General features: G+C 46.9%; 1 protein-coding gene across 1 annotated transcript in view; it reads left to right on the top strand.

The window, feature by feature from the left end:
• Duox (dual oxidase) overlaps window positions 1–23,938 on the top strand; it is a 389,750-nt gene that overhangs the window by 84,408 nt on the left and 281,404 nt on the right. Inside the window, exon 2 of the mRNA XM_075682845.1 lies at window positions 18,321–18,410. Within this exon, the coding sequence (XP_075538960.1) occupies window positions 18,321–18,410 (90 nt within the window). The remainder of the gene's footprint in view (window positions 1–18,320; window positions 18,411–23,938) is intronic.

The following is a 23,938-nucleotide window of genomic DNA, read 5'->3' as shown; positions in this document are numbered from 1 at the left end:
GTGTGTGCCTGAATGAATATAGCAGTTCAAGTAGGACGCCACTCTTTGATACGGTGCTCAGGCATTGGACGCCGGTACACCACGGCCATGGGAGATGAATGCGTCTGCCGAAAGCCTAAGCGAATGAACACTCGTCTTTGTCCGCTCTTCAGGTTCCTGCGCCGACCAGCTATTCACGCGCCTGCGGTGCTGCAACGTGAATGATGAAGAAAGCATGCTCGTTTTATTTTGTGTTGGACAAGTTTACGAGTGCACAAAAGTGCTTAATAGTGTGGACGTAATTGCGAGTGCGTCTGAGTGAGTGCTGGTGAGTATTTTTTAGATTTAGGCATCTCGTTTATGATATTGTATACATATATATTACCATATTATGACATATATTATTACTATATTATGACAGATCATTAGCGGAGAAATTACACATAGCGTTTCAGCTAACTTGTGCCAAGCTTTAGAAAACACGCGTGTGCGTGTTTTCTGCAACCAATGCAACCAACTCGGTACTGATCACTAGAGTCTCGGGAAACTCAACGCATTTCTTACTATCAGCTTAGATGAATAATTAGCAATAAATAATCAACTCCTAACCGAACAAAAACGAGAACGCTCATTCGCCGGCGCGAGCGCTTACCCTCCTCGCTCCCGAGAGTGACCGTCCCGTGTGGTGGTTCGAAATCAAGGACCCAGTGACCAGTTATGGCAAAGCTACCAAGGGTTACCGCTTAGCTCGACGGACAATGCCACGTCCTCACCCGGCACTCAGTCGGGAGGAGGCCGTCATCCTAAGATAGAAGTACGTGCTTCACCCAAACTCTATCCAAGTGCGGGGTTTGTGCAATGGGTCCAGCGGACCGATGGCACATCATGTGAGACTGTGTCATGTTCCCGACGGAAGCTACCTCCAGGACATACCCGACCGAACTTCAAAGGGCAGTGCAGTCTATCGACAAGGACACTCAACTATGGGCTGTCCAGCAGGCCCGGGGTGCGCTTGAAAAGCACAAGCCTCACGACGCACCACAAACGGGCCGAACTGGGAGGTAGTGCAGTGTAGGGCATAACCCCGGGTCGACGCTTCGCCAGCGTCACGACGTGTTTAACCGTCGGTTGCCGGCATTCTAAAAAAGTGTTTCCTACACTATCCTAATAACCAACTCCTAAAAGATTGCTTGAAAAGCAAAATTAATATAGAATAGAAACGGTTCAGAAATCGAAATAATTTGTTCCGGAAACCTAGCTGCTATGGTTTTAATTTTTCCTGCCTAGAATGAAAGAGCGAGGCATTTTGAAAAATGCTGCGTGTGTCGGTGCTGTCGCGCGCTACATTAGCGCCCTCAAACATGCTGCCAACGAATGAGTGACGCTGCACGCACATCGAACCCATGAATAGGCCCGAAGAAAAATGCGAGGCAATGTCCACACCTGGCGTGTCCGATTAATCGCCATTTGCCGCTAAAAGATACTCGCCCTTTACGCTGTCTGTCAGCTGCAAGCAGACTCACAGAGAATCAACAATCGTGTGTATCGTGTAGCTCCATTTATTTCATTGCGTCAACAGAGAAGATGTGCCGATAAAAGTGAAAGCTATCGCTGTCAATCCTTCTTCGTTAGGTAAACGTTTATGTATGTTTGACTCTCAAGAAATTGAAACAAAAGAACCAGACAAAATAGGGGGACATGGTTAACAATGCGTGCGCTGCGATAGCCACGAAGCAAACATATCCAGCTTTTCTTGACACGTACCAAATATATAGAGCCCGAAGTGGCCACGCCATGAAGCTAGCACGTTTTCAATGGCACGAGCGTGTTTTTCGAGAATAATTAAAGCTGCAGGTAGATTATTGAAAAACACAGACGTGTTCTTGAAGACAATCCACACGATAAAAATGCAGAGACCACGCTGTGGAGAGCTAGAATTTTGTTTCCAAAATGGTTAAAAATGCAGTAATGGAAGCCTAGGGAAACGATGCCAATTTGTACTCGATTTTTGAGGAAAGGAAACGGTAGCTGTGACAAAACTACTGCCACTATCGCAATAGCCGCTATAGCGTATGCAGCGCTGAGACTCAGGTTTCAATTGATGCCTACCTCGACTCTCTACACATGGTGTAGCACTGTTCGCAAAGCAATTTTTCACACACATGCAAATTCACGGTGTATCTATCAAAACGCGAGTGTATCACTGCGCAAGCGTTGGAAACCGTGGCCTAGTCGTTTAATCGCTGGCACCTATCGTTCTGCGTCAAGCCACACAGGAAAAAAATTCAACAAGAGGGGACACTCGGCGAAAACTAGCAACAGGAAGCACGTTACGCCTAGTGTTAATCCCATCCGCTAGTTGACGTGAGCATCGAAAACAAAATATAAATGATCTTACAATGTTTTATTCTTTCCCGCTAAAACTAAAAGTTTTGCGTAGAAACTTATACTTCGCGACTTATTTTTCTTGCGTTACCTAGCAACAACGCTCCATAGACGCGTCATATGCGTCATGCGCCAGACGTGCCACCGAAGCGAGCGAGGGCGCTATTCTGGACACGCATGGCCGCTGCACGGCCGCCATTATCCGCAATGTTGGCTCTTTGATTGGCTGTGGAAAGATGACGAGCCTTGAAATTTGTGCGGTGAAACGGAAGTTGCGCAAAATGCAATTTAGCATTTTCATCAATATGACGAAACGTGACGAGGAGCTGCAAATTTTATCGACTAATGCATTTTTTTGGCCCTTGGCAGCTATATTGCGATGTTACCGCTTCAAAAAGAAAAAGTGAGCGGCAGCGCATAGGAACCAGTGCAATCCATCTGCAATTTTGCGAATATATGGTGGCGATCCAAGATAGCCGTCATGCAGTTTGCTGATTCGCTTAAGGAATGTGCTGTGGGGAACGTCACGGGAAGGGCCGTTTCATAAGCGTCAATTTGACGTTGCTTTACGTTGCGCTGGGCCCTCTATTGCAGAGATTTTCCGCCGTCATTTGTGATGAGCCGAGCCATGCAAATTATGCTTTTGAGCCGCCATATGCAATGGCGGCCGATAGGAATGCGTATCGCCACATTTTCCCCGTCGTTTGGCGCCATAAACATCTTTCGTTCATAACGCGTGCTCGCAGTATTTGCATCGCTCTCGAATGCTGTTGGCATTTGTGTTTTGGGCCACCATATTTTTAAAAGAACGCGTTTATATCAAATAATATTGGTTGAACATAGCAAACTTCCTGCAACGTTGTCCACTTTTCACTGCTGCGTTTGTATTGTAATCAAGATTCATTCTTTTGCGCACAATCAGAAGATGTGACAACGGCGCGTTTTTAATTATAAAAAGGAATGTACTCAAGGCGGCACCTTGAAGTGACCTAACGCGGTGCGAGTAACAAGCGAACTGAACAGGAGAAGGCATCGCCGGCGCCTGATCGCGCAAGCGGATACCTCTGGCGCGTTCAACGCTATCGGTGATATTCGGCCGTTTCTCAGCCAGCCGAGTCGGGCTGAGTCACTAGCGTTTCGCGAGATGGCAATAACGTGGCCAAGAACGTGCGCTCATCGCCACTGGTAGGTCGCTTGTGTTGACTCAAGGTAGAAAACAATGGATGGATGGTGAAACAAACGTAGTAAACAAGCGCGTTGGCGCCAACGCACGATGACCCATTCCGTTTCCCGGGTACACGCACCCCTAGCTAATGATGCAGACGGCGGCTTGTACAGAGCAGACGACTGAAGCGAGAAGCGTTTTCGACAGAGTAATTGTTGACTTTGAGCTGGCTCCTGTACTTTTTACTGAGGAAAGAAAGAGAAATAAACTTTATGTTAGACCAGTCTTCTTCAGCCAAAAGGTGGGTGGCCTCCTCAGTCCAGGTAGTCATGGCTCGCTGCCGCCGCCCGAGCCGAGTATGTGCTTGAGTGCCTGTATTCTCTCCTGCCTCCTCTCCTTGTCGTACTCGGGATGCATGTTTCTGGGAATGGTACTTATGTGTAGCTTTTCTCTGATCTCGTGTGGGATACACGGACGTAGGTGCCTCTCATCCTCAACTTGGTAGCCCAGATCTTGGAGCAGGGCTCTTCCTGTCTTTGTCAGCTTTAGTCTCTCCAGTTCGTTGACGTTGTGCGCTTCCACGAGCTCTACCCACGTGTTGTGGACTCCAATTTTGAATAGCTTCCCTGTGGACGTGGAGGGGGACAGGCGCAAGGCACTTTTGTAGGATTTTCAGATGAGGGCGTTTACTTTGTCTCGGTGACTGTTCTTCATGTCAACGTAAGGGGTCCCGTACGTGACGATGCTCGTGAGCAGCGCTTGTATCATTATCGTGCAGTCTTTTTCCTTGAGTCCGTGACTTCTGCTCGTCACTGTTTGGATAAGGTGGGTTATTTGTTGCACTGTTCTCTGAATTTTCTCTGCTCCCCCGGCCCCGTCCTTTGGAATCAGGAATCCGAAAATGCGGAGCGTCGTAACCTGCGGAATCATGATGCCTCTCACCTTTACTACCGGGTCTGGTATCTGCTGCGGTTGTCAGCCTCTTGTGCGCTTTCTTAGCCCCCAAGAGCTCCAAATTTCAGGTGCGCATGTCAGTCCACATGTTTCCAAGTACTTTTCCGTTGGGTCAACCGCTTCTTTCAAAGCGTCTTGCTGTTTACCTGTAGACCTTCCCATAGTCAAGATGGTGAGGTCGTCAGCCTACATTGCGTGACCAATCACTTCTATTTGCTTCAGTTGCTTGGGTAGCGAGCTCATCACCAGATTTAATACCATCGGCGAAATGACGGAGCCTTGTGGCGTTCCCTTTCGCGGTATGTCACATTTCCAGGAGGAAAACTGTTTCGCTTTACGAAGAACGTTAGGTTCGGTGCCTTCATTTCAGTTTCTTAAGCAAAACGTCGTTTGCGTCACGTTACGAAAGCAAAACGGGGCCACCAGTGCCATTTTGAACGCCTCGTATCTACGTGATGCCTGGAAGAAAATGGCGAAATATCCGGAATAGAGCCCCGAGGCCGGCTGTGCACCTGAAATTCGTCTGTTTGGCTACCCGTCTCTTCTGGATGTAGCCCGTTTGATGGGCTCCCGGCGTTTTCTTATACGTTCCTTCTGCATTTAGACGCGCCACTACTGCCCTATTAGACTACCGTAAGGTGAGAAATTTTGTTTGACAACCTGCGACGCATTTCAAGCCAATTTAGGCTTGCGGCACAAAACCGAGACTAGTGACGCAGTTAGCGAAGAACAGCTCGGCCGTTCTGGGCCACTTAATGCGAGATAATAACACGTACTGGGAAATGTTTGGGACGCTTTCTATGAGCCCCAACATTATTTTAACTTATTTCGGAAGTTTTTGGGCACGCTTGCCGCACCTGGCTATGTGACGCAGTCAGCGAAAGACAAGTTCGTGACGCTTTCCCTGACCCCCAATGTTATTGTATTTAGCTACTTTTTGGGATACTTCTGAGGTACTGTCGGTGAAAAAAGTAAACGGACCATGGCTTAGCTGGCCGGAACGGCCACACCGGGGCGGTGCTCTCTCGCTCAGTGCGATGATGGCGGCAGTGCCCCGAGTGACGCCAATGTCCGCATGGCTGCCATTGGCTGTTTGGAAGCAGACGCTTTTGTGACGCTAGCGCCAGCATCACCGTCAGTTACGGTCCTATTAGGAGAGCGATGTTTTAGCAAAATGGCGGCGCACACGATTATTTACTTTGTCATGGCAACAGGAACAGCAGCCGCGCGGCGCCTCCTCTCCCTAGCGTTTTATTTTTTATTTTTTTATTATGCCGACCTATTCCACTCCCTCTCCACCCTAACCCATGCCCCGCGCGCCTTTACTTTCGCTTTCTTCTTGCCTGTCCGCGGCGCGTATTTTTTTTTTTTTATCGTGCATGTGCGGTACCCCAGATGTTGTTTGGGAACTGGCGAGTGGTACGCCGAGGGCTCTTTATGAGTTAGCACGCACGCAGTCTTGTCCATACTTTGAGTGGGCCACCATATGCCAGAACGTATATAATTTCCACTTCCAACACAACAGGTCTATGGCCTTGTTTTATTTACTTCCGTTTACGAAAGCAAATATTTTTGCATAACTTGGTATGATACGTGCTCAGAAAATAAGCAATAGTGAAAAAGGCATGACATGCACATGCCTACTAAACAACAGAAAAGTTCAGAGGCATTGAAGTAACAAAGAATCTATGAATAAAATTCGAGAATACACGAAGGCTTGTTCATGCACACATATATATGAAGCAATCTTAAATAAGGCCCTTAAGACCAAAGTGTAGAAGAGCGTCTCATATGCGCACTGAGAGCTTCTGATATGCGCACTGAGAGATTCTGATATACTCAGAGATATAGCACAAAGCTGGACGATGTGTATGACATAGCGATGACAAATAAAGGGAAAATTCACTTGTAATGGCAAAAACAATGACTTGTAAAATACCTAAAAATATTGAATAAAATGCTAAGATTGCTGTATTGACAGCCATACCAAGAAAAAACACAAGAGCTTACTTATATTGCTGCACAAAAGTACATGAAATGCGTGACGTGTTCATTACTACTGAAAAAAATTTAAGACATGGCAGAACCAAAATAGCATTGCAATAAAAACGGAAATTCAAATTATCACATTGTTTTGAACTTGGCCACAAATTTAGTAACGGTGGCAAGAAGGTAGCCCGCTTTTGCAACTGCACATACAAAACATTCGCACCAAGGCTTTTTCTTCAATCAAAACTCGCCGTCGATTTTACTCCTAATGCTTCCTAGTTTAATAGCTTGACTACTTCTTCTACGCCCGCAGTGAATAGCATTCGAGCGATTGTGTCTCCCAGTCTGACCCATTTCTTTATAGGTATCTTCCTGTTTTCTGGACTACAATTAAGGTAGCGGTAGAACCTCTTTAGATATTTTCCAATGTATTTACGTAAGCGTTCTGCACTCCTTGATTACGCAATGCCACTATGACTGTTGGTATTTCTACTGACTCAAATGCCTATTCGTAAACTATGAAAGCCGTATAGAGAGGCTTATTATATTGTGCGGATTTCCCGATAACCTGAATAATGACCTGGATGTGATCCAGTGTAGAGTATCCCTTGCTGAAGCCCGCCTGTTCCCTTGGTTGACTAAAGTTCAATGTTGCCCTTATTCTATTGGAGATTATTTTGGTAAATATTTTATATAATACTAGGAGAAAGATAGTGGGCCTATAATTTTTCAATTCTTTAATGTCTGCCTTTTTGTGGATTAGTATAATGTTCGCATTCTTCCAGTTTTCGGGGACACTTGCAGGCGATAGACACTTCGTATACAGAGCCGCCAGTTTTTTCAAGCATTATGTCTCCTTCATTTTTGATTAAAGCGACTGTTATTCCATTTTCTCCTGCCGCTCTTCCTGGTTTCATGTCTTGCAAGGCCCTTCTGACCTCATCGCTAATTATAGGAGGAGTTGCTGTGTCCTGTCCATTACTGTTTCTAATTGAGGTATCCTGACTCCTCTGGGTACTGTACCGGACAGTATAGAATTCTTCCGCTGCTTTTCCTATATCTTCGAGATTGCAGATGGTATTACCCTGCTTATCTTTCAGTGCATACATCTTGGTTTGTCCCATGCTAAATTTCTTTCTCGCCGATTTCGGGCTGCCTCTATTTTTTACGGCTTCTTCAGTCTTTCTCGCGTTACACTTTCGAATATCCTTTTTTTCCGCCATGTTGATCATTTCTGACAGTTCCGCGAATTCTATCCTATCTCTTGAGTTCGATACTTTAATTTCTTTGTCATTTCATCATTAGGTCGTTTATTACTTGAGAGAGCTTGCCTACTAGTTTCCTTGGTGCCTTGCCTCCCACTTCAATTGTTGCCTCTGAAGCCAGCCTCGCTGCGGTTTCCTTCATTACTTCTTTGCCATCATCATCACCTCACTGTTTTATGGGCGCATATTTGTTTGCAAGCACCAGCCTTAATTTGTCTGCTTTTACCCTTACCGCTTCTAGGCTGACATGTTTCCTCTTGGACTATTTAGCTCTTTCTCTCTTCAACTTGAGGTGGATCCTAGCCCTGACTAACCTATGATCACTGCACTTTATCTTACCTATGACTTCTGCATCCAGCACTATGCTGCGATTAGCAGAAAGTATGAAGTCAATTTAATTTCTTGTTTCAACATTAGGGCTTTTCCAGGTCCACGTTCTGTTGCTACGTTTCCTGAAAAAAGTGTTCATTATTCGAACCTTATTCCTTTCTGCGAATTCTACCAGGATTTCTCCCCTAGCGTTCCTATAATCGACGCCGTAGTTGCCAATAGCCTGTTCACCAGCCTGTTTTTCCCCACTTTTGCATTGAAGTCGCCCATTACCACAGTATACTGAGTTTGCACTTCTCTCATCTCTAGCTCAACATCTTCATAAAACTTATCTACTTCCTCATCATAGTGACTGGATGTTGGAGCGTAGGTTTGTACTACCTTTATTCTATACCTCCTATTCAGGTTTGTTGCGACTTCTGGTACCCTCTCATTAGTCGTGTCGAATTCGTCAATGCTGCCCGCTATGTTCTTATTGATTAGAAATCCTACCCATATTGCTTCTTATCTAGTAGACCTCTATAGCAGAGGTCCGTTAATCAGCAATGTATAGGCCTCACCAGTTCTAATAATCTCACTAAAGCCGATGATATCCCAAACAATGTCTGATAATTCCTCAGAGTCCTGCTAAGCTACTCTCACTCGAGAGGGTTCGGGTTCTAAACGTTGCAACGGTCAGTTTTAATTGGCGGCCTGTCCGGATCCAGATATTCTTAGCACCTTCTGCTGCGTTACAGGTCAGAGCGCCGCCTTGGCCAGCTGCTCCACAGCTGCTAGGGACAGAGGGCCATTGGGTAATTGAGTGAGCCATTTGAGAGAGGGTGGCCGAATGCTGCACCAGGAAGGCCAATTCCTGATGTGGTAAGGGAGTGTCTTGTTGAACCTTCGTGGACCTTCCTGATCGGGTTGTACTTGGTTTAGTATAGCCCCACTCGTTCTCGGCATCTCTGGCCGGTGACAGGCGTCACTCCAAGCCGGAAGAGGTTGTGCACTGGAGGAGGTGAATTTCAAGCTCACCATCATAAAAAAAAACGATTAGGATTCAGATTTAGATATAGGAGCACGTTAAGCTCCAGGTGGTCGAAATTTTCGGAGTCCTCCCCCCCCCCTACAGCGTGCCTATAAATCAGATCATGGTTTTGGCGCGTAAAACCCCAAAATTTAACGTTTTCCGCCTTATGCTATTGGTGGTGACTTATTGGGATGCACAAACGAAAGTGGAGCATCTTGGACTAACAATACCATGTGACGTAAAGTGAAGCTCCATGTAGCGAGCATTTGGGTGTCGTTGCTGAGAAACTCTGCTTGTAAAAATAATGAAATACGCCAATTCTCAAGTAAAGTTAGTTGCATATTTCGCTACCGTTTTCCCCTTGTCTGGAGAACGCGAGTGTAGTTTGGAACCTGCTATCGACAGGGTACGGAGAGCTCTTGCTGCTAGGTTCGCGTTGTCCTTTTACAGCGGAAAACAGTTAGACTTTGCTTGATAGAGCAAAACATCTGCCACTTGCTACGCCTATGAAGGTCACTAGGCTAAAATATGATTCACCTTTACTCGAGGAGCCTAAATATAAATCCCAGGCTGAATTTACGACCCCCTGGCACAGTTCCCCCCTAATTAACATACTTATGCTTTTATCCCTCATTCATCCAGAGTGTTTAAGCATTCTTACTTGGTAAGAACAAATGTCGATTGGAACATACTTAATTCAGAGGGATTTATGACTGCTGGTTCTGTTGATATTTTTGAAATAAGGTTGCAAGGGTTTCACTGAGTTCCGAGTGTAAATACTGTCACGTTGTAGTGACCATGCAGCGTCAAACATGTGAGTTACGAATTCAACTCTTCATTTAGGGAACATGTGCCCAGAAAAACAAGCCACAAACAAGCACAACAATAGCGGCGAGCAAAGTTGGCGATCGCCGAGAATCTCGTCAGTGGGTCAAGCGGGTCGACTTTTATACGTGACTTGTGGAATGTCCCAGCGTAATCTCTCGTGCTCGCACGTGTTTCAGAAAGTACAACGCTATTTGCGTCGCGGATACCGTGAAATTACAATCTTTGCAGACAACACATGCAACATATAGAATCGGCTACAATAATTGAGGAGGGTTGGATATATGCAGGCATGTCTTCCACCGAGTGACAACGATTTACATTTGTTAGCGGGTGAAAGCGGTCATGGTAAGAAAAACCAACAAATACACATGTCAATGTTGTTGAGTTGAGTTGTTGTAGGCTACTGGTGGGATTAGCCTTGCAGTTGCTGCCGGCAATTGCTCCACTGTAGCGACACTTAAAATAAATAAATCACATAATCAGACACAGACCTCCCAATTACAAATGGTCACTCCTCAGTTAACCATGTGGAAGCCAAATCCGTGTCCTGTAGGTAATTTAACAGAAGGCGAGAGACCTCCTTCCTACACATTCGGTTCCCGCGCGGGATAACAATGTCCTGAAGAGAGCTGTGAGGAAGTCCTGTGTTCTTGAGCGACCCGAATAACACCCTCATTTCCGCGTTATACACAATACAGCACATTAGGTAATGTTCTATGTCACCGCACACACCACACGTTGAACATAATGGTGATAACGCCAGGCCAGTCTTATACTTCCACGCAGGGGTACGAGCAGAGCCCGTGCGAATGCGGAGCAGTAAGGTGGCTTGGTTTCTTTTGAGACCCTTGATCACACATGGCTTGTGAGGTGAGCTCCACAAAGAACTGAAGTGGCACGACACCGCTTCTCTGAAGAGTCTCTTGTCTTCTTGAGGCACTTTTCTCAAAGGATTCCCAGACAGCGCTCTATGGGCGAGGCTGCCCGCCATCTCGTTGCCTATGATACCTATGTGTGATGGCACCCATTGGAATCGTATGGAGAAGCCTTTGACACGGAGATTTTGCACCGAACGTAGGGAGCTTAGAGATAAGGCATCAGTAGGGAACCCGTGCTCTAACCTTTGAAGGGCGGATTTCGAATCTGTAAGAATGACAACAGGTTGAGGCGTACAAAACCGTAGCTTTTTGAGAGCTGCCTCAATGGCAACACTTTCTGCCGTTGTGGAGGACACGACTGCAGTGAAGCGATTGGACCAATCATACTTCAAAGAGGGAATGTGAAAAGCAGCTGCACTAAATCCTCTGACCTTGTCCACAGAGCCATCAGTAAAAATTTGAAGATGACGTGCATATTCAGTTTCAAGATGTTCCAGTACGAGCGAACGCGTTGCCGCCAAAGGAGAACTCCGCTTAGCACGAACGTGAGGAACTGCCAACGAACAATCGAGGCTCGCAAAAGACCAAGGTGGTTTCAACCTCTTAGTTCGACCTCTAGCGTGAAGACCCAGGTAACCAAGAGTATTAAGGGCCAAGTACGCTCGGGACTCGGATCTCTTTCGAAGGCGCTGTAGAAGGGTTCGGCCGGCTGCCGTCTGTTTGAGGCGGCCAATTTGCATCAATAACCTTTGTGAAGCGACTAAGGTAAGAGGTCTCGATAGAGATTCATAAAGTACTGCATTGTTAGGAGCAGTCTGCGGAACGCTAAGAGCCCTTCTTAGGCCCTTTCTTGGCAGAACCTCAAGTCGTTCCAGCTGTGATATCGATGGGGAAATTAAAGGGAGCTGATACATTATTCGACTCGTCACTAGTGCATGGTGCAACCTGATCATTGAAGAAGGGTGATTTCCCTATTGCTCACTTGCAACTCTGCGGATCACATTGAGACGCGAAGATATCGATGTCACAACAGAGTCCACAGCTCGTCGCCACTGTAGGCGGTAGTCAATAATGACGCCCAAAAAGCGCTTGTGTTTCAATTGTCGAAGACAAGATTGATTAAGGTCTATCTTCAGCCGCGCATACCTTCTTGCTCTACCTGGAAACATGATGAAGCCAGATTTTTCTACCGAGAGAGTCAACCCAACACCTTGAAGGTAATTTTGAACTGAAAGTCATGCCTGTCGAGCTATCAGAGCTAAACGCTTGTGTTGATATGCGGTTAACCAAAAACAAATGTCGTCCGCGTATATCGACATATGGACATGCCTGCAATGTTTTTGCACTTCAGCGGGAAGACCAGTCATTGCAACGTTAAAGAGCGTTGGGGAAAGAACACTTCTCTCAGGTACACCTCGCGATACCGCCCTTTCGGTGCTTGTGGTACTTCCTAATCGCACTTGAATTTTCCGATGACTGATAAATGAGTGAATGAATCGCAGAAGATAGCCCTGTACGCCCATGGCCTGCAAACTATTTAGTATTGAGCTCTGAAGGACCTTATCATAAGCCTTTGATACGTCTAGGAAAATAACTAGTGTTGAAAGGCCGAAAGCTCTATGATGTTCAATATGGCTTATCAAGTCCAAGACGCTATCTTGCGCGCTTAAACCTGTCCGGAATCCAGTCATGCATGTTGGCAGAACCCTTCTATCTTCGAGCCACCAAGATAAACGCTTACTTGCCAGCTTCTCCAAGAACTTAGCCACGCACGACGTCAGTGATACAGGACGATACGAGGCCAAGTCTGTCATTTCTTTGCCGGGCTTCAGCACTGGGACAACGTGAGCCACCTTCCATGAAGGAGGAACGTCGCTAGTCTCCCACACTCGATTGAGATAGCTTAGGAGCATCTTCCGGTGTTCCAGAGGTAGGTTCTGCATCATCTGGTTGGTGATGTCATCAGGACCTGGTGCACATCGACGCCGCAGGCTGCTGAGTGCTGTCTGTAGCTCTCGAAGTGTAAACGGGGCGTCCATCACAGACGTAGATGTTGCAGGCAGAGCGCAGGGATGAATTCCTGAACTTACACTTACAAATGCATCTGCAAATTCCTCTGCCAAGCACACGAGAGGTTTCTGCTTGCGCAGTGCAAGCACTTCGCAAGGTTTGCTAGGACGAGAATCTCCAGCAAGACTGCCAATGACTCGCCAAATTCTCGTCGTCGGTGAGAAAACCGTCAAGCTAGCGCAGAAGGACGCCCACTGCGACCTACAGAGCTTGTTCGTATGGCGTCGAATGGCAGAGTTAGGCCTATTGAAGGTCGTCTTCAAGGATCTGTCGTCCTTCTTCCGCATCAGTTGTCACTCCGCCCTTCTGCGCGCTGCGCAAAGGTTCCCGAGTTTTAAATCCGGAGTCGGAAAATGATTAGGCAGCTTGACCGCTGTGGTAGCAGCCATCTTACCAGAAATCATTTTGTCTATGACATCACCAGAAACATATGCAAGTTGTTCCCTGTATTTGTCCCAATTAACGACATGGCTAATTTTAGAGACGCGCTTATGGAAGTCGGCAGTAAACACTAAAATTGGATAGTGATCACTTCCCATGCGGTCAGGTGCAGTTGACCACTTCACGCGGACGTCAGATGAATGCAAGGCTAGGTCTATGGATGTGGCTGAGGCTGGAGGCCGGAAGAAAGTCGGACTTCCGTCATTGGCCACGCACAGGTCCAAACTGTCGATAACTTCTACAAGTTTGCGTCCGCGGGAATCTGTGTTCCTGTCACCCCAGACAGAGTGATGGGCGTTGAAGTCCCCGCAGATAATTCGGGGCACTGGGCAACGGTCACAAAGCTGCTGGAGAAACAAGTCCATTGCCACCTTCTTCCGCGGAGACACGTATACGGAGGCAACAGAAAGAGTTCGGAAGCCAAGCCTTATCCTCACAGCCGCTACCTCAATACTATCAGTGCAAAGAACGGTGACGTTCAAAGCCACATGAGGAATCTCTCTTCGTATGTAAAGGGCGGCACTTCCCGCGCGAAATGACTTTATGCTGGAATTCTTATGGGCGACATATCCAGTCAACGATCTCCCGCTTGGTAGGCCAGCCTCCGAGAGGGCTAATACTGGAACACACGTATCTTTCAGAAATAATTTAAGTTCTGCTAATCGACTTATAATACCAGCGCAGTTTCATTGCATAATAAACGGCACTTTTCGGTGATTTTTTGTTGCACGAGGTTGAAGAAGACTAGCCATATTAGAAGGTAAAGGTCGCTGCGAAGGTGGTAATCATGGGCTCAAAGGAAAGAACGAGCTGAAGAAAGTTCTTCAGGGTTGCAGTCTCCATCGCTTGAACATATGAACGCAGGACTTCAAACAAAACTCGCAGACGGTCGGACAGGTCGTGATTTTTGAGCTCCTTATTTTGCTGTACACACTGCCTCACAACTTCAACAAAGGTTGCGGACTGGGACCCACTCTTGGCCACTGCAGCTGGTTTCTTCATCTCTTTTGAGGCGACGGAATGTCCTCCATGTTGTCGAGTCTGGCTGTGAAACTTGTCTGGCTGTCGAGTCTTGTCGCTGAGAAACTTGCACACTTTTTGCTGCAGCAGATCGAACGACCGACTCACCCACAGAGGACTTTGCCGTCTTGCTAGGCTCAGGTCGCTCACTGACGTTGCTGGTTACCACGCTACGAACTTCCGACTCTAACGCAGGGAACTCAACTTCCGAATCTAACGCCGGGAACTCGTCACTTCCAGTTATCCGCTTCTCAGTAGGTTGTGGTTTGGGACCACTAATGAAGGACACTCGGCGGTGTAAGGCGCTTACACGGAAGGGGCAGCCACCGAAACTCGCTGGATGGTCACCACCACAATTAGCGCAAGCAAAATCTGCCTTGCAGGCTTTGTAATCGTGGGCGCCACCGCATCGTTTGCAACGTTGATCTTTCATGCAGACTTTAGCTACATGCCCAAAGCGTTCGCACCTAAAGCATCGGGGAGGAGGTTCAACGAATTCTTTGACTGCATGCTTGGTAAAACCGAGGTCAATTTTTTCGGGGCGCTCGGGGTTAGGAGCAAACGTTATCACAACAAAGTTAGTAGGTTTCGCTGCCCATTCTTTTTCTTGAGTCTCCACCCAGCGCATGAGACGTTTCACGTGCAGAACACCTTGCGGTTTCAAGTAGTCCAGAAGGTCACTTTCCGAATACCACACTGGTACTCCCCTAATAACACATGTGTTAGTCATGTAGGAGTGGGGCAGCCGGGCTTTAACTCTTATGTCACCAATCGGAGAGCACCGGAGAAGAATGTCCACTTGCTCTTCCGTTGCGATATCTAAATAAAGAGCGCCTTGCGATGTGAAGCGGCTGCGAATCGTGGCAGATCCCGGCAGTACTTTAATGGCTTCGAAGAGCCTGATAGGGTTCCGCTCTCTCAAATCAACACCTTTCTCTGTTGGCAAAACTATCACTCGGATTTTGACCGTTCTTTGCTTCCGACGACTCACCACCTTGAAGCCCTCGCTGTCCACTTCCGCCATATCAGCCACTTCCTCGTCAGGGTCGACGATAGTTGTGTCGCCCCCACTGATCGATGATGACGCACTGGACTGCTTATCGTCCCTGATGTCTGGCAGCTCCACACCTTGCAAGGCCATGGCCGCCTCCGCCACGCTGGCTTCCTTCGGATGGCGCTGTCCCTTTAAAGATGCCGGCGCCGGAGCAGCCGTACTCTTCCCGTAGGGACAGTGCCGCCTTAAAGATGCGGCCGTCTTCCAAGGATATAAATAACTCACTTGTTGAATAGCAAAACCTATGCAAAAATTACAGAGCTGAGGTGACAAAAGATCGAACAGCGTCCACATGTCAATACATGTCATACAAGCACATAATACATGTCAATGTATTATGTGCTTTCTTAGCAGTGTGCATTTACAAATAATTTTTTGTGCGCAAATTGTGATCTTGTTGGGACTTTGTATTCCCCAACCTGTGACAACTCCGAAAGGCCTCACAGTATAGACAAATTAATAACCTTATAAAAAGTAAACAACCCATAGTCGTAGACATAAGATGGACATTTTTATAAGTAATCCGCTAACTGAAGCTGGAAGAAGGAACATAAAAATCAGAACAAATGATGCAGATCATTGCCGTTTTCAACATTTTAACAAAATACTATAAAGAAACAGTAGAAGAAGATAGCAGTGATTCGAAGAGTGAAAATGGGTGAATGAATCGGTTCATGCAAGCCAACGGTATTTTTGATGGTTATCATGTGAAGGAGCATAAAGACGAGTTTTTCCGATAAAAGCGATGCTATAAACCTGCTATTGTGGCATGGTTTAGCGCATTCTCAGTAGCCCTAGCCTTCTTGTTGCTTAATAACTGCTCATGCATAGACGGGAAGGTGCGCTACCTGAGGCACGCGTTTGGGCTCAATGTCTAAATCAGTGAAGCTTGTTACGAACGGCTTGTAAGGGTACCGACCTACAAAATTTTCCCAGCCAGCTGCAACTACGGAGGTGGCGAGCTTCCGAGAAGCGACCGTGGAACCCTTCCCCACCTGCTGCGGTGACTCGTATTGTAGGGGCGACGATGTGCCCCATCAGCACCCCCGGCGCCGCTATGACCAAACGCGGCCGGCGGACCAAGTATTGTTAGTGAATTCGCCGTCGTCGTCACGGCTTGTTAGAAGCGGTGGAAATCCTGGGAGAAGATGTCTTGCGGCCGTCTCACGCGGCTTAGAAGTCATGGACAGACACGGCGGCCATTGTCTGCAGGGTCAACACTGTGATCAAGAGCCGCCTGCTCGAGGCAGGACCCGTGTCTGAGAGAAACCTCTAACCTCGGTGTGGTCAGTGAAACCTGTGCGGAAGTGAGTGCGTAAACCCTCCCCCTCAAAGGCGGGTCGGCTATGATGTCTTTGGGCGCTCCGTTTGGTCGACCGGCCGTTTTCTCTCACCTAGGAATTTAGGGAGGACAATAGTGAAAGCGCAATCAATTTTTTCAGTAACTTTCCACATAGTCTCTCAAAGTATGTAAGGATGTGTATTGGGGAAGGTATTGACCAATACGCCTTGCAAAAAAAAAAAGTTGCCTCTCAGTCCAAGGGTTAGTGGAACCTTTAGGTTGTCTAAATTCCACAGCCATTCTAAAGCGTCAAGCTTATTCAACCAGTGCGTGTGTTCATTGTTTAAAACTTACATCTCGAAACTGTAAAAGCGCACACAGACGAGAACGAAGAGAGCGGTCAATACGAGGCGCATACTGTGAGTGTATGCGCCTCGTCCTGATCACTTTCTTAGTTCCCGTATATGCACACAAAGAAAACAAGTACATGCACACAAAACAGAGTAGGACGCTGCCCATGTGTGTCAAGGCTCGCGGATTAAAATATTTGAAAGGCAACATTAAAAGTTAAAGAAAGTCCAACTATCAAGAAGCTTGAATTCGTTATTATGTAGCATGACCAAGGGGTGGCTGACGCATTTCTCCTCACGTGGTAGGCCCAGACGAAAACCTGATAACAGCTGCAATCTCAACAGAGGTTGACTGTATGTGTCGTTCCTGAGGAATTACATAATAAATTACAAAAATATTCAATAAGATTTCTGAGTTGTGATTAAGCGCCTCGTCCTGTTCACTCTCTTCGTTCGTTCTCGTCTTTGTGCGCGTTTGCAGTTTCAAGACGCAAGTAAACCAACTAGCCCAGTTATCCATTATGTTACATTGTCTAAAACTTAGCGCCCGTTTTTATGGGCCTATTTTTCTTAATTATACAGACAGGTTGCCTCTGCAATGAAAGGGGTGATATTGGCGAATTGATAGTGCATTGCGAAAGTGGGTTTTGTGCTATAAGCGCTTTGCGTGTCCTGCACCCTTCTTTTCCTGTCCGCGTCTTCTAGCGTGAAAACAATTCTTGCCTCTGCAGGGCGCGAGTAGTGTTATGATTGGCATTTTTCGTGACCATAATAACATTACGTCACGGGTGCAAGCACGAGAAGGCAAGGATATTATAACGTGAGTCGGGACGCCAGATACCTCCGGGTGGGCGCCCGCGGAATGTTATGTGCGGGAATGTACCCCTGACACTATGGTGCCCAATAGGAAACATGTCAATTCAGCAGAAAATAATTTTTTTAGAATAAAATCTGGCGTAACACAAACATCATGCAATAACGGTAATCTATATATGTCCAGAAGAAGAACCGAAATGTTGCCGTGAAAAACAAAATTTCTGCCAAGTGTGCGGTCGAAAAGCGTTGATTGTGCTGTCATGCTGTGGTGGCCAGTTTTAACCTGCGTGCAGAGTCCATGGCTTTTATTGGCGCTTTGAGGATCGCTGCTTTTATATAAAATCAAAATTTGTGTTCTAGGATGCCGCATGCATCGCGTGTATGCACGCTTGATCAATTCTATTGTCTCTGTTTGCGTTGGAAGCGCAACTCATCTGCCCAATATAACATTGCGGACCTTCGCCTATTCAGAACTTTGGTTTATTTCTGTTTCACGGTGCAGATGAGCCGTCGTCTTCTCGCATGCACATCGAGAAGCAGCGCTACGATGGCTGGTACAACAACCTGGCGCACCAGGACTGGGGAGCTGTTGGTGAGTATCCGGCATACACGAAAAAAAAAATCTTATTCTGTGCAAATAGCGTGATGATGAGATGATGACGTGCCTGTGCCGTATCAATATAGAATTTCATTTTAACGTGATTTGCATTCTTAGGGTACTTGATGCGCTTTCCGGGTCTGACTGTCTATCTCTGTCTGTCTAATTATAACTTTTTTTTCGCCAACTTGATTCAATAGGTAGTACATGGTCTTATGGGTCATCAGGTGGTTGTGCAGAGAAAACGGGGTTCGAAACCAATCCTAGGAACAACCTGGACCACTGGTCATGTTAAACTGGGTATCTGGCTAAAGTTAGGGGCCACTGGATAGGTGAAGATGTTCCGTAACCCACTTTCGTGCCCGCATGGGTCACGGGTAACAGTGGCGACCGGCTCTGTGCCGAGCTTCAAAGAACCTCTTTGACGTCAACTTGGCTCACTTTGCACGTTCCACTAGTTGTATCTTCAGGGACAGCAGAAGAAAAAAAAAACTTCATCATTTCTCCGGCCGGTACAGAACCAAACCGCGCAGATATATTCCCATACACAAGCTTCTCTGAACGGCGGACACGTGTCAAGAAGGTGCATTGTGCGCGCAGGACATAAGGCGCGTTTCGGCAGCGGTAAAAAAGGCTGTCGCTACATTGCTTCAATTCTAGTCGCCTCGACATCCATCGTTAAATTGGTTTTGCGAGAATTTTATTAAATACTGTCAGCTTCGTTTCTGTTTCAATATTCTTTTTATTTATTTCATAATACCCCTAAAGGCCCCCGACGGGGTATTACATAGGGGGAACCGATACATAAACAAATGCTAGCTTTGCGCGTTAGGAAAAGAAACAACTAAAGTACACAAAAGTTATACAAAAGCTTTACACAAAACTATATATTATACAACAGTACGATGTCTAGCAAAATACACAAGTAAAACAATATCCAAAATACATTAGTCAAGTGAAAATCAGATAGAAAATACAAAACTGTCTGAGAAAACAAATTAACGGCAATAAATAGGCACAATGTAAAAGAAGTAAAACGAGGTGTTGCTCGAAACTGCGTCAGTTGTCACCTTAACAAATTGATGAGATATGAATGCACTTGTACAATGTCCACGCAGAACGGTAAAACAAATGGTCAAAACAATATATAGACTGAACAACGTATGAAGAAACGTTAAAACAGCACATGATGGATATTTACACGTAACTATTGCGTAAAAGTTCCTGAAAGCTTGAGAAATCGGTTTGAGTAGCAATGTGTGATGGTAGGTTATTCCATGCAACAATTGTTCGGGGAACGAAGGAGTTAGCATAGTTAGCTAAGCGACAACTCATGCGTTTTATCTTGCAGATATGGTCAGTGCGTGGAAAGAAGGCAGTCGCTGGTTCGGAGATAGGGTGAAGGTGCGGATGATGATAAAATTTGTGCAGCAGCCAGAGGTGGGCAATTCTGCGGCAATGAGATAAGTTGTCAAGCTGAGCGCGAGCTTTTAGGGCTGAAATGTTAGTATAGGGTGAATAATCAGAAAAAAATGAAACTGGCTCCGCGGTTTTTGCAGTGATTCGATTTCTTGGGTGATATGGTGTTTGACAAGGATCGCAGATAGCTGATGCATGCTCGATTTTGGGGCGTGTAAATGTAATGTATGATAGTCTGCGTAGTTTAGCTGGAGCATGCTTAAGGTTGCGTTTGAGGAGCCCTAAGGAGCGGTTAGCTGATGCCAACGTGTGGCGGATGTGATGATGCCACGTCAGATCAGACCGTAAGTGAACACCAAGGTACTTAAATGAAGTTGTAAGTTCAATTATGTTGTTATATATTACATACGATGTTGAAATGCGATGATTGCGGCTAGTAAATGATAATAACTTCGTTTTAGCTGTATTAAGTCATTAAACACGTTGAACACCATGTGTAAATAGCGCTAAGATCGGTTTGAAGAATATCTTTGCCATTGTCGCATGAAATAAATCAATATATTACGCAGTCATCGGCAAAAACTGATGTGGGAACACGCACAGTTAGCCAGGTCATTAATATAGATTAAGAAAAGTAAAAGGCCAAGAACCCTGCCCTGCGGAACAGCGGAGGTTACTTTGGTAGAAGAGGAATTGCTGTTGTTAACATACGTATATTGTACTCTAGATGAGAGGAAATCCTTAATCTCTCCAATAATGGTTGGGTGTATGTTAAGGTTCATTAGCTTCAGTACTAGTCTTTGGTGAGCAACGCGATCGAAAGCTTTAGAGAAATCCAGGAAGATAGCATCAACTTGAAAGCCTTGAAACATGAATGGAAGTCATGTAAAAATCTGGCTAACTGTGTTTCGCATGAATAACCATGACGAAAGCCATGTTGGTAATCAACAATAATTTCGTGGTCTTCTAAGTAGTTAATCATTTCAGTTTACAAGATGTGTTCAAGTAATTTACAAATAGAGTTCGGTCTCCGGACTTGAAAATGGGTATGACTTTTGTCACCTTCCAGTCATGCGGAATAGCGTTAGTTGATAAAGACTGCGACAAAAGTGCACACAATATGGGATAAACTAGGTGACAAATGTTTTAACACTTCATTATTAATGCCAGTGTGATTAGATGCGGAAGGAACTTTAAGTTTATTTAGCAAAGAAGAACTACCTGCTTCGCTAACAATTATTTCTGGCATTGATATGTTAGTGAGATTGTCACGGGATGGTGATGATGTGGTGTCTTCCTGTGCAAATACAGAGGAAAATACGCTATTCAATAAATCGGCACATTCCGAGTGGTTGACCATATCACCGTTCTCATCAACTAGTGTTAAATCGGGATAGCTTTTTGGGTTTATTACGCGCCAAAAACGTTGAGGATTGTTAGTGAGCATAGGATATAGGTCATGGGCAAAGAAATGTTGTTTAAATGATTTTCGCACTGACTGATGTTGCTTATCGCAGGTCTTATAACGGTGCCAGGAATCTGAGTAGCGAGCTTTATCGGTTTTACGATAAACGCTTTTTCTTATTATAAAGTTACCGAAGCTTTACGGTAAACCACGGGGCTGTTGGGGTGCAGGCTATGTTTGTTAGAGGGACGAGTAAAAATGGTTTTAAGCTCAGCCCAGTTATGTTCGATGGTTTGAACTTGACATCTATTGAGGAAATGTAAAGAGAAGTCAGACAGCGCGGAGTTTACGCTGTCAAAATCCGCTGTATTTAACGTCGGACGCAGTTATCAGAGCACGGACGTCTTGGAAGGGAAACTACAAGACTGCATGTTATGATATTATTAAGATATCATCGAGCGATGCTCAAGAGACGAGCCGCCGCGAAAACGACGATGAGTTGATCGGTACGCTTGGCGCGAGCGAGTGTCGACCTGGCTACCTGGCTCCAGTGTAAATAGCCTGTAAATATCCCGTTCTGTCTGTGTCTTTCCACACGCAACATTCTGGTGGAGGCCAGCGATCACCGTCCTCACCACGGAACTCAGAAGTGGATGGGACATCGAGCTTGTCACCATGCCTCCCGGTGACGGGCCCACTTCTGCAACGGCATCGGCTTGTCCCACTGCTCCAATCGTCACGGTCGCCCCACATCGCGACCCAGGTGTGTTCTCTGGCCTGGAGAGACAGGATGTTGACGACTGGATCAAGCTCTATGAACACGCCAGTGCTAATAACAGGTGGGACCCAACAATTATGCTCGCCAATGTCATCTTTTATCTCGGCGGCACCCCACGCGTGTGGCACCAAACGCATGACGACGACATAACCAGTTGGGACAGTTTCAAAGAGAAGCTACGGGAACTGTTTGATGACCCCATTGGGCGCAAGGCTGCCGCGAGAAAGGCTCTTGCGTCTCGTGTGCACTCATCTACGGAGCCGCACGTTTCCTACATCCTCGGCGTCTTGGCTCTATGCCGCAAAGCTGACGATGCTATGTCCGGAGCCGATAAAGTGTCACACGTTCTAAAAGGCATCGCCGACGGCGCTTTCAATTTGCTTGTTTTCGGCAACGTCTCGACTATCGACGCCATCATCAAAGAATGCCGTCGCCTTGAACAAGCTAAGAGCCGCCGTATCACACACCACATCACGTGGCTACCTAACACTGATTCTACGTCGACATGTGAGGGTCGACCACGTCCGACCACCACCTGTGACGACGTCACCCGTATTGTTCGCCGCGAACTCGAGGTCACCTGTTCACCAGCTTTCTCCCCGACGCAGCCCGATCCGCCAGCAACCACCATTGCAAAGATCCAGGCCGTCGTCCGACAGGAATTTGAGACCATGGGTCTGAACTCCATGTGTTCCACGTCTCAACCCAGCGTTCCCCAGTTCTCTAGCGGCCCTCCTCGTCCTCGTCAGTCCTTTTCCGCCACATCTCGCCGCAACCCATCCGATTGGCGCACCCCTGATGACCGGCCGATCTGCTTCCACTGCGGTCGCATCGGCCACGTCGCTCGTCACTGCCGCAACCGATGGCCGCCACCTCCTCGGACATACACCGCCGCTTATTCCCGCACCTTTGGACCTTCCGTTCCCTATACCACCCGCCATGAATCCACTGCCGGTGATGCTCTTGCTCCGAAACTTCGGTACAGACGCTCGCCCTCACCTCGACGCCATCAGTCTCGTTCGACCCAACCCCGTAGCTTCTCTTCGCCGCCTATCGCCTCCCGGATCCAGCCGGAAAACTAGGCACGGCAGCTTCTGGAGGTGAAGCTGCGTTGTCGGCCCTGCCCTCAAATCCTCTGCTCACGTTACCCACGAACCGAAACCTTCTTGACGTTGACGGCTATCCTGTCACGGCACTCATCGATAAGGAGCACATCGTTGAATTATGAGTGCTGCCTTCCGACGACGACTGAACAAGCTCCTCACCCCAGCGTCGGCACGCGTCGTCCGCGTTGCGGATGGCGTTACTGTGCCTATCATCGGCATGCGTACGGCACGCGTCAGCATCGCCGGCTGCTACACTCCTGTTCTCTTCACCGTAATTGCTCATTGGCCCCACGACCTCATTCTCGGCCTCGATTTTCTCTCCGCATTTTCTGCTCTTATTGACTGCTCTTCCAGTACCCTCCGCCTTGAGTTGCCGGTGCTCGCAGAACCTTCTGACGCACCCCACAGCCGCTTACGTCCCACCGGCTTTCTTCGCCTGCAGCCAAAGTCAATAGCCTACATTGAACTATTGTCTATCACACCAGTTCCAGATGACAAGTACCTCGTCACTCCTCTGCCCGATATTCCAATAAGGCATGACGTTACAGTGCCTCACAGTATACTTAATATTACTGGGAACCGCACTCGCATGCCTGTCTGTAACTTTGGATTGGCAAAGCAAATTCTACCGCAAGGTATTTGCCTTGCCACCGTAGATTCTCTCGGCGACCAATACGTGGCAGTGTTATCGACGGATAGTTCTCGCGAACTTAGCAGGCCCCTCGCGCCAACCTCGGGTGCCGATCCCAATATAAAGAAAATGGTTGCGGCGGACCTGTCCTCGGCGCAGGCTGAAGAGCTTTGCCGAGTATTA

Source organism: Dermacentor variabilis, chromosome 2, assembly GCF_050947875.1.
Source record: "Dermacentor variabilis isolate Ectoservices chromosome 2, ASM5094787v1, whole genome shotgun sequence".
Classification (NCBI taxonomy): domain Eukaryota; kingdom Metazoa; phylum Arthropoda; class Arachnida; order Ixodida; family Ixodidae; genus Dermacentor; species Dermacentor variabilis.
Note: the sequence above shows the minus strand (reverse complement) of the source record. Positions and strands in the feature narration are given on the sequence as shown.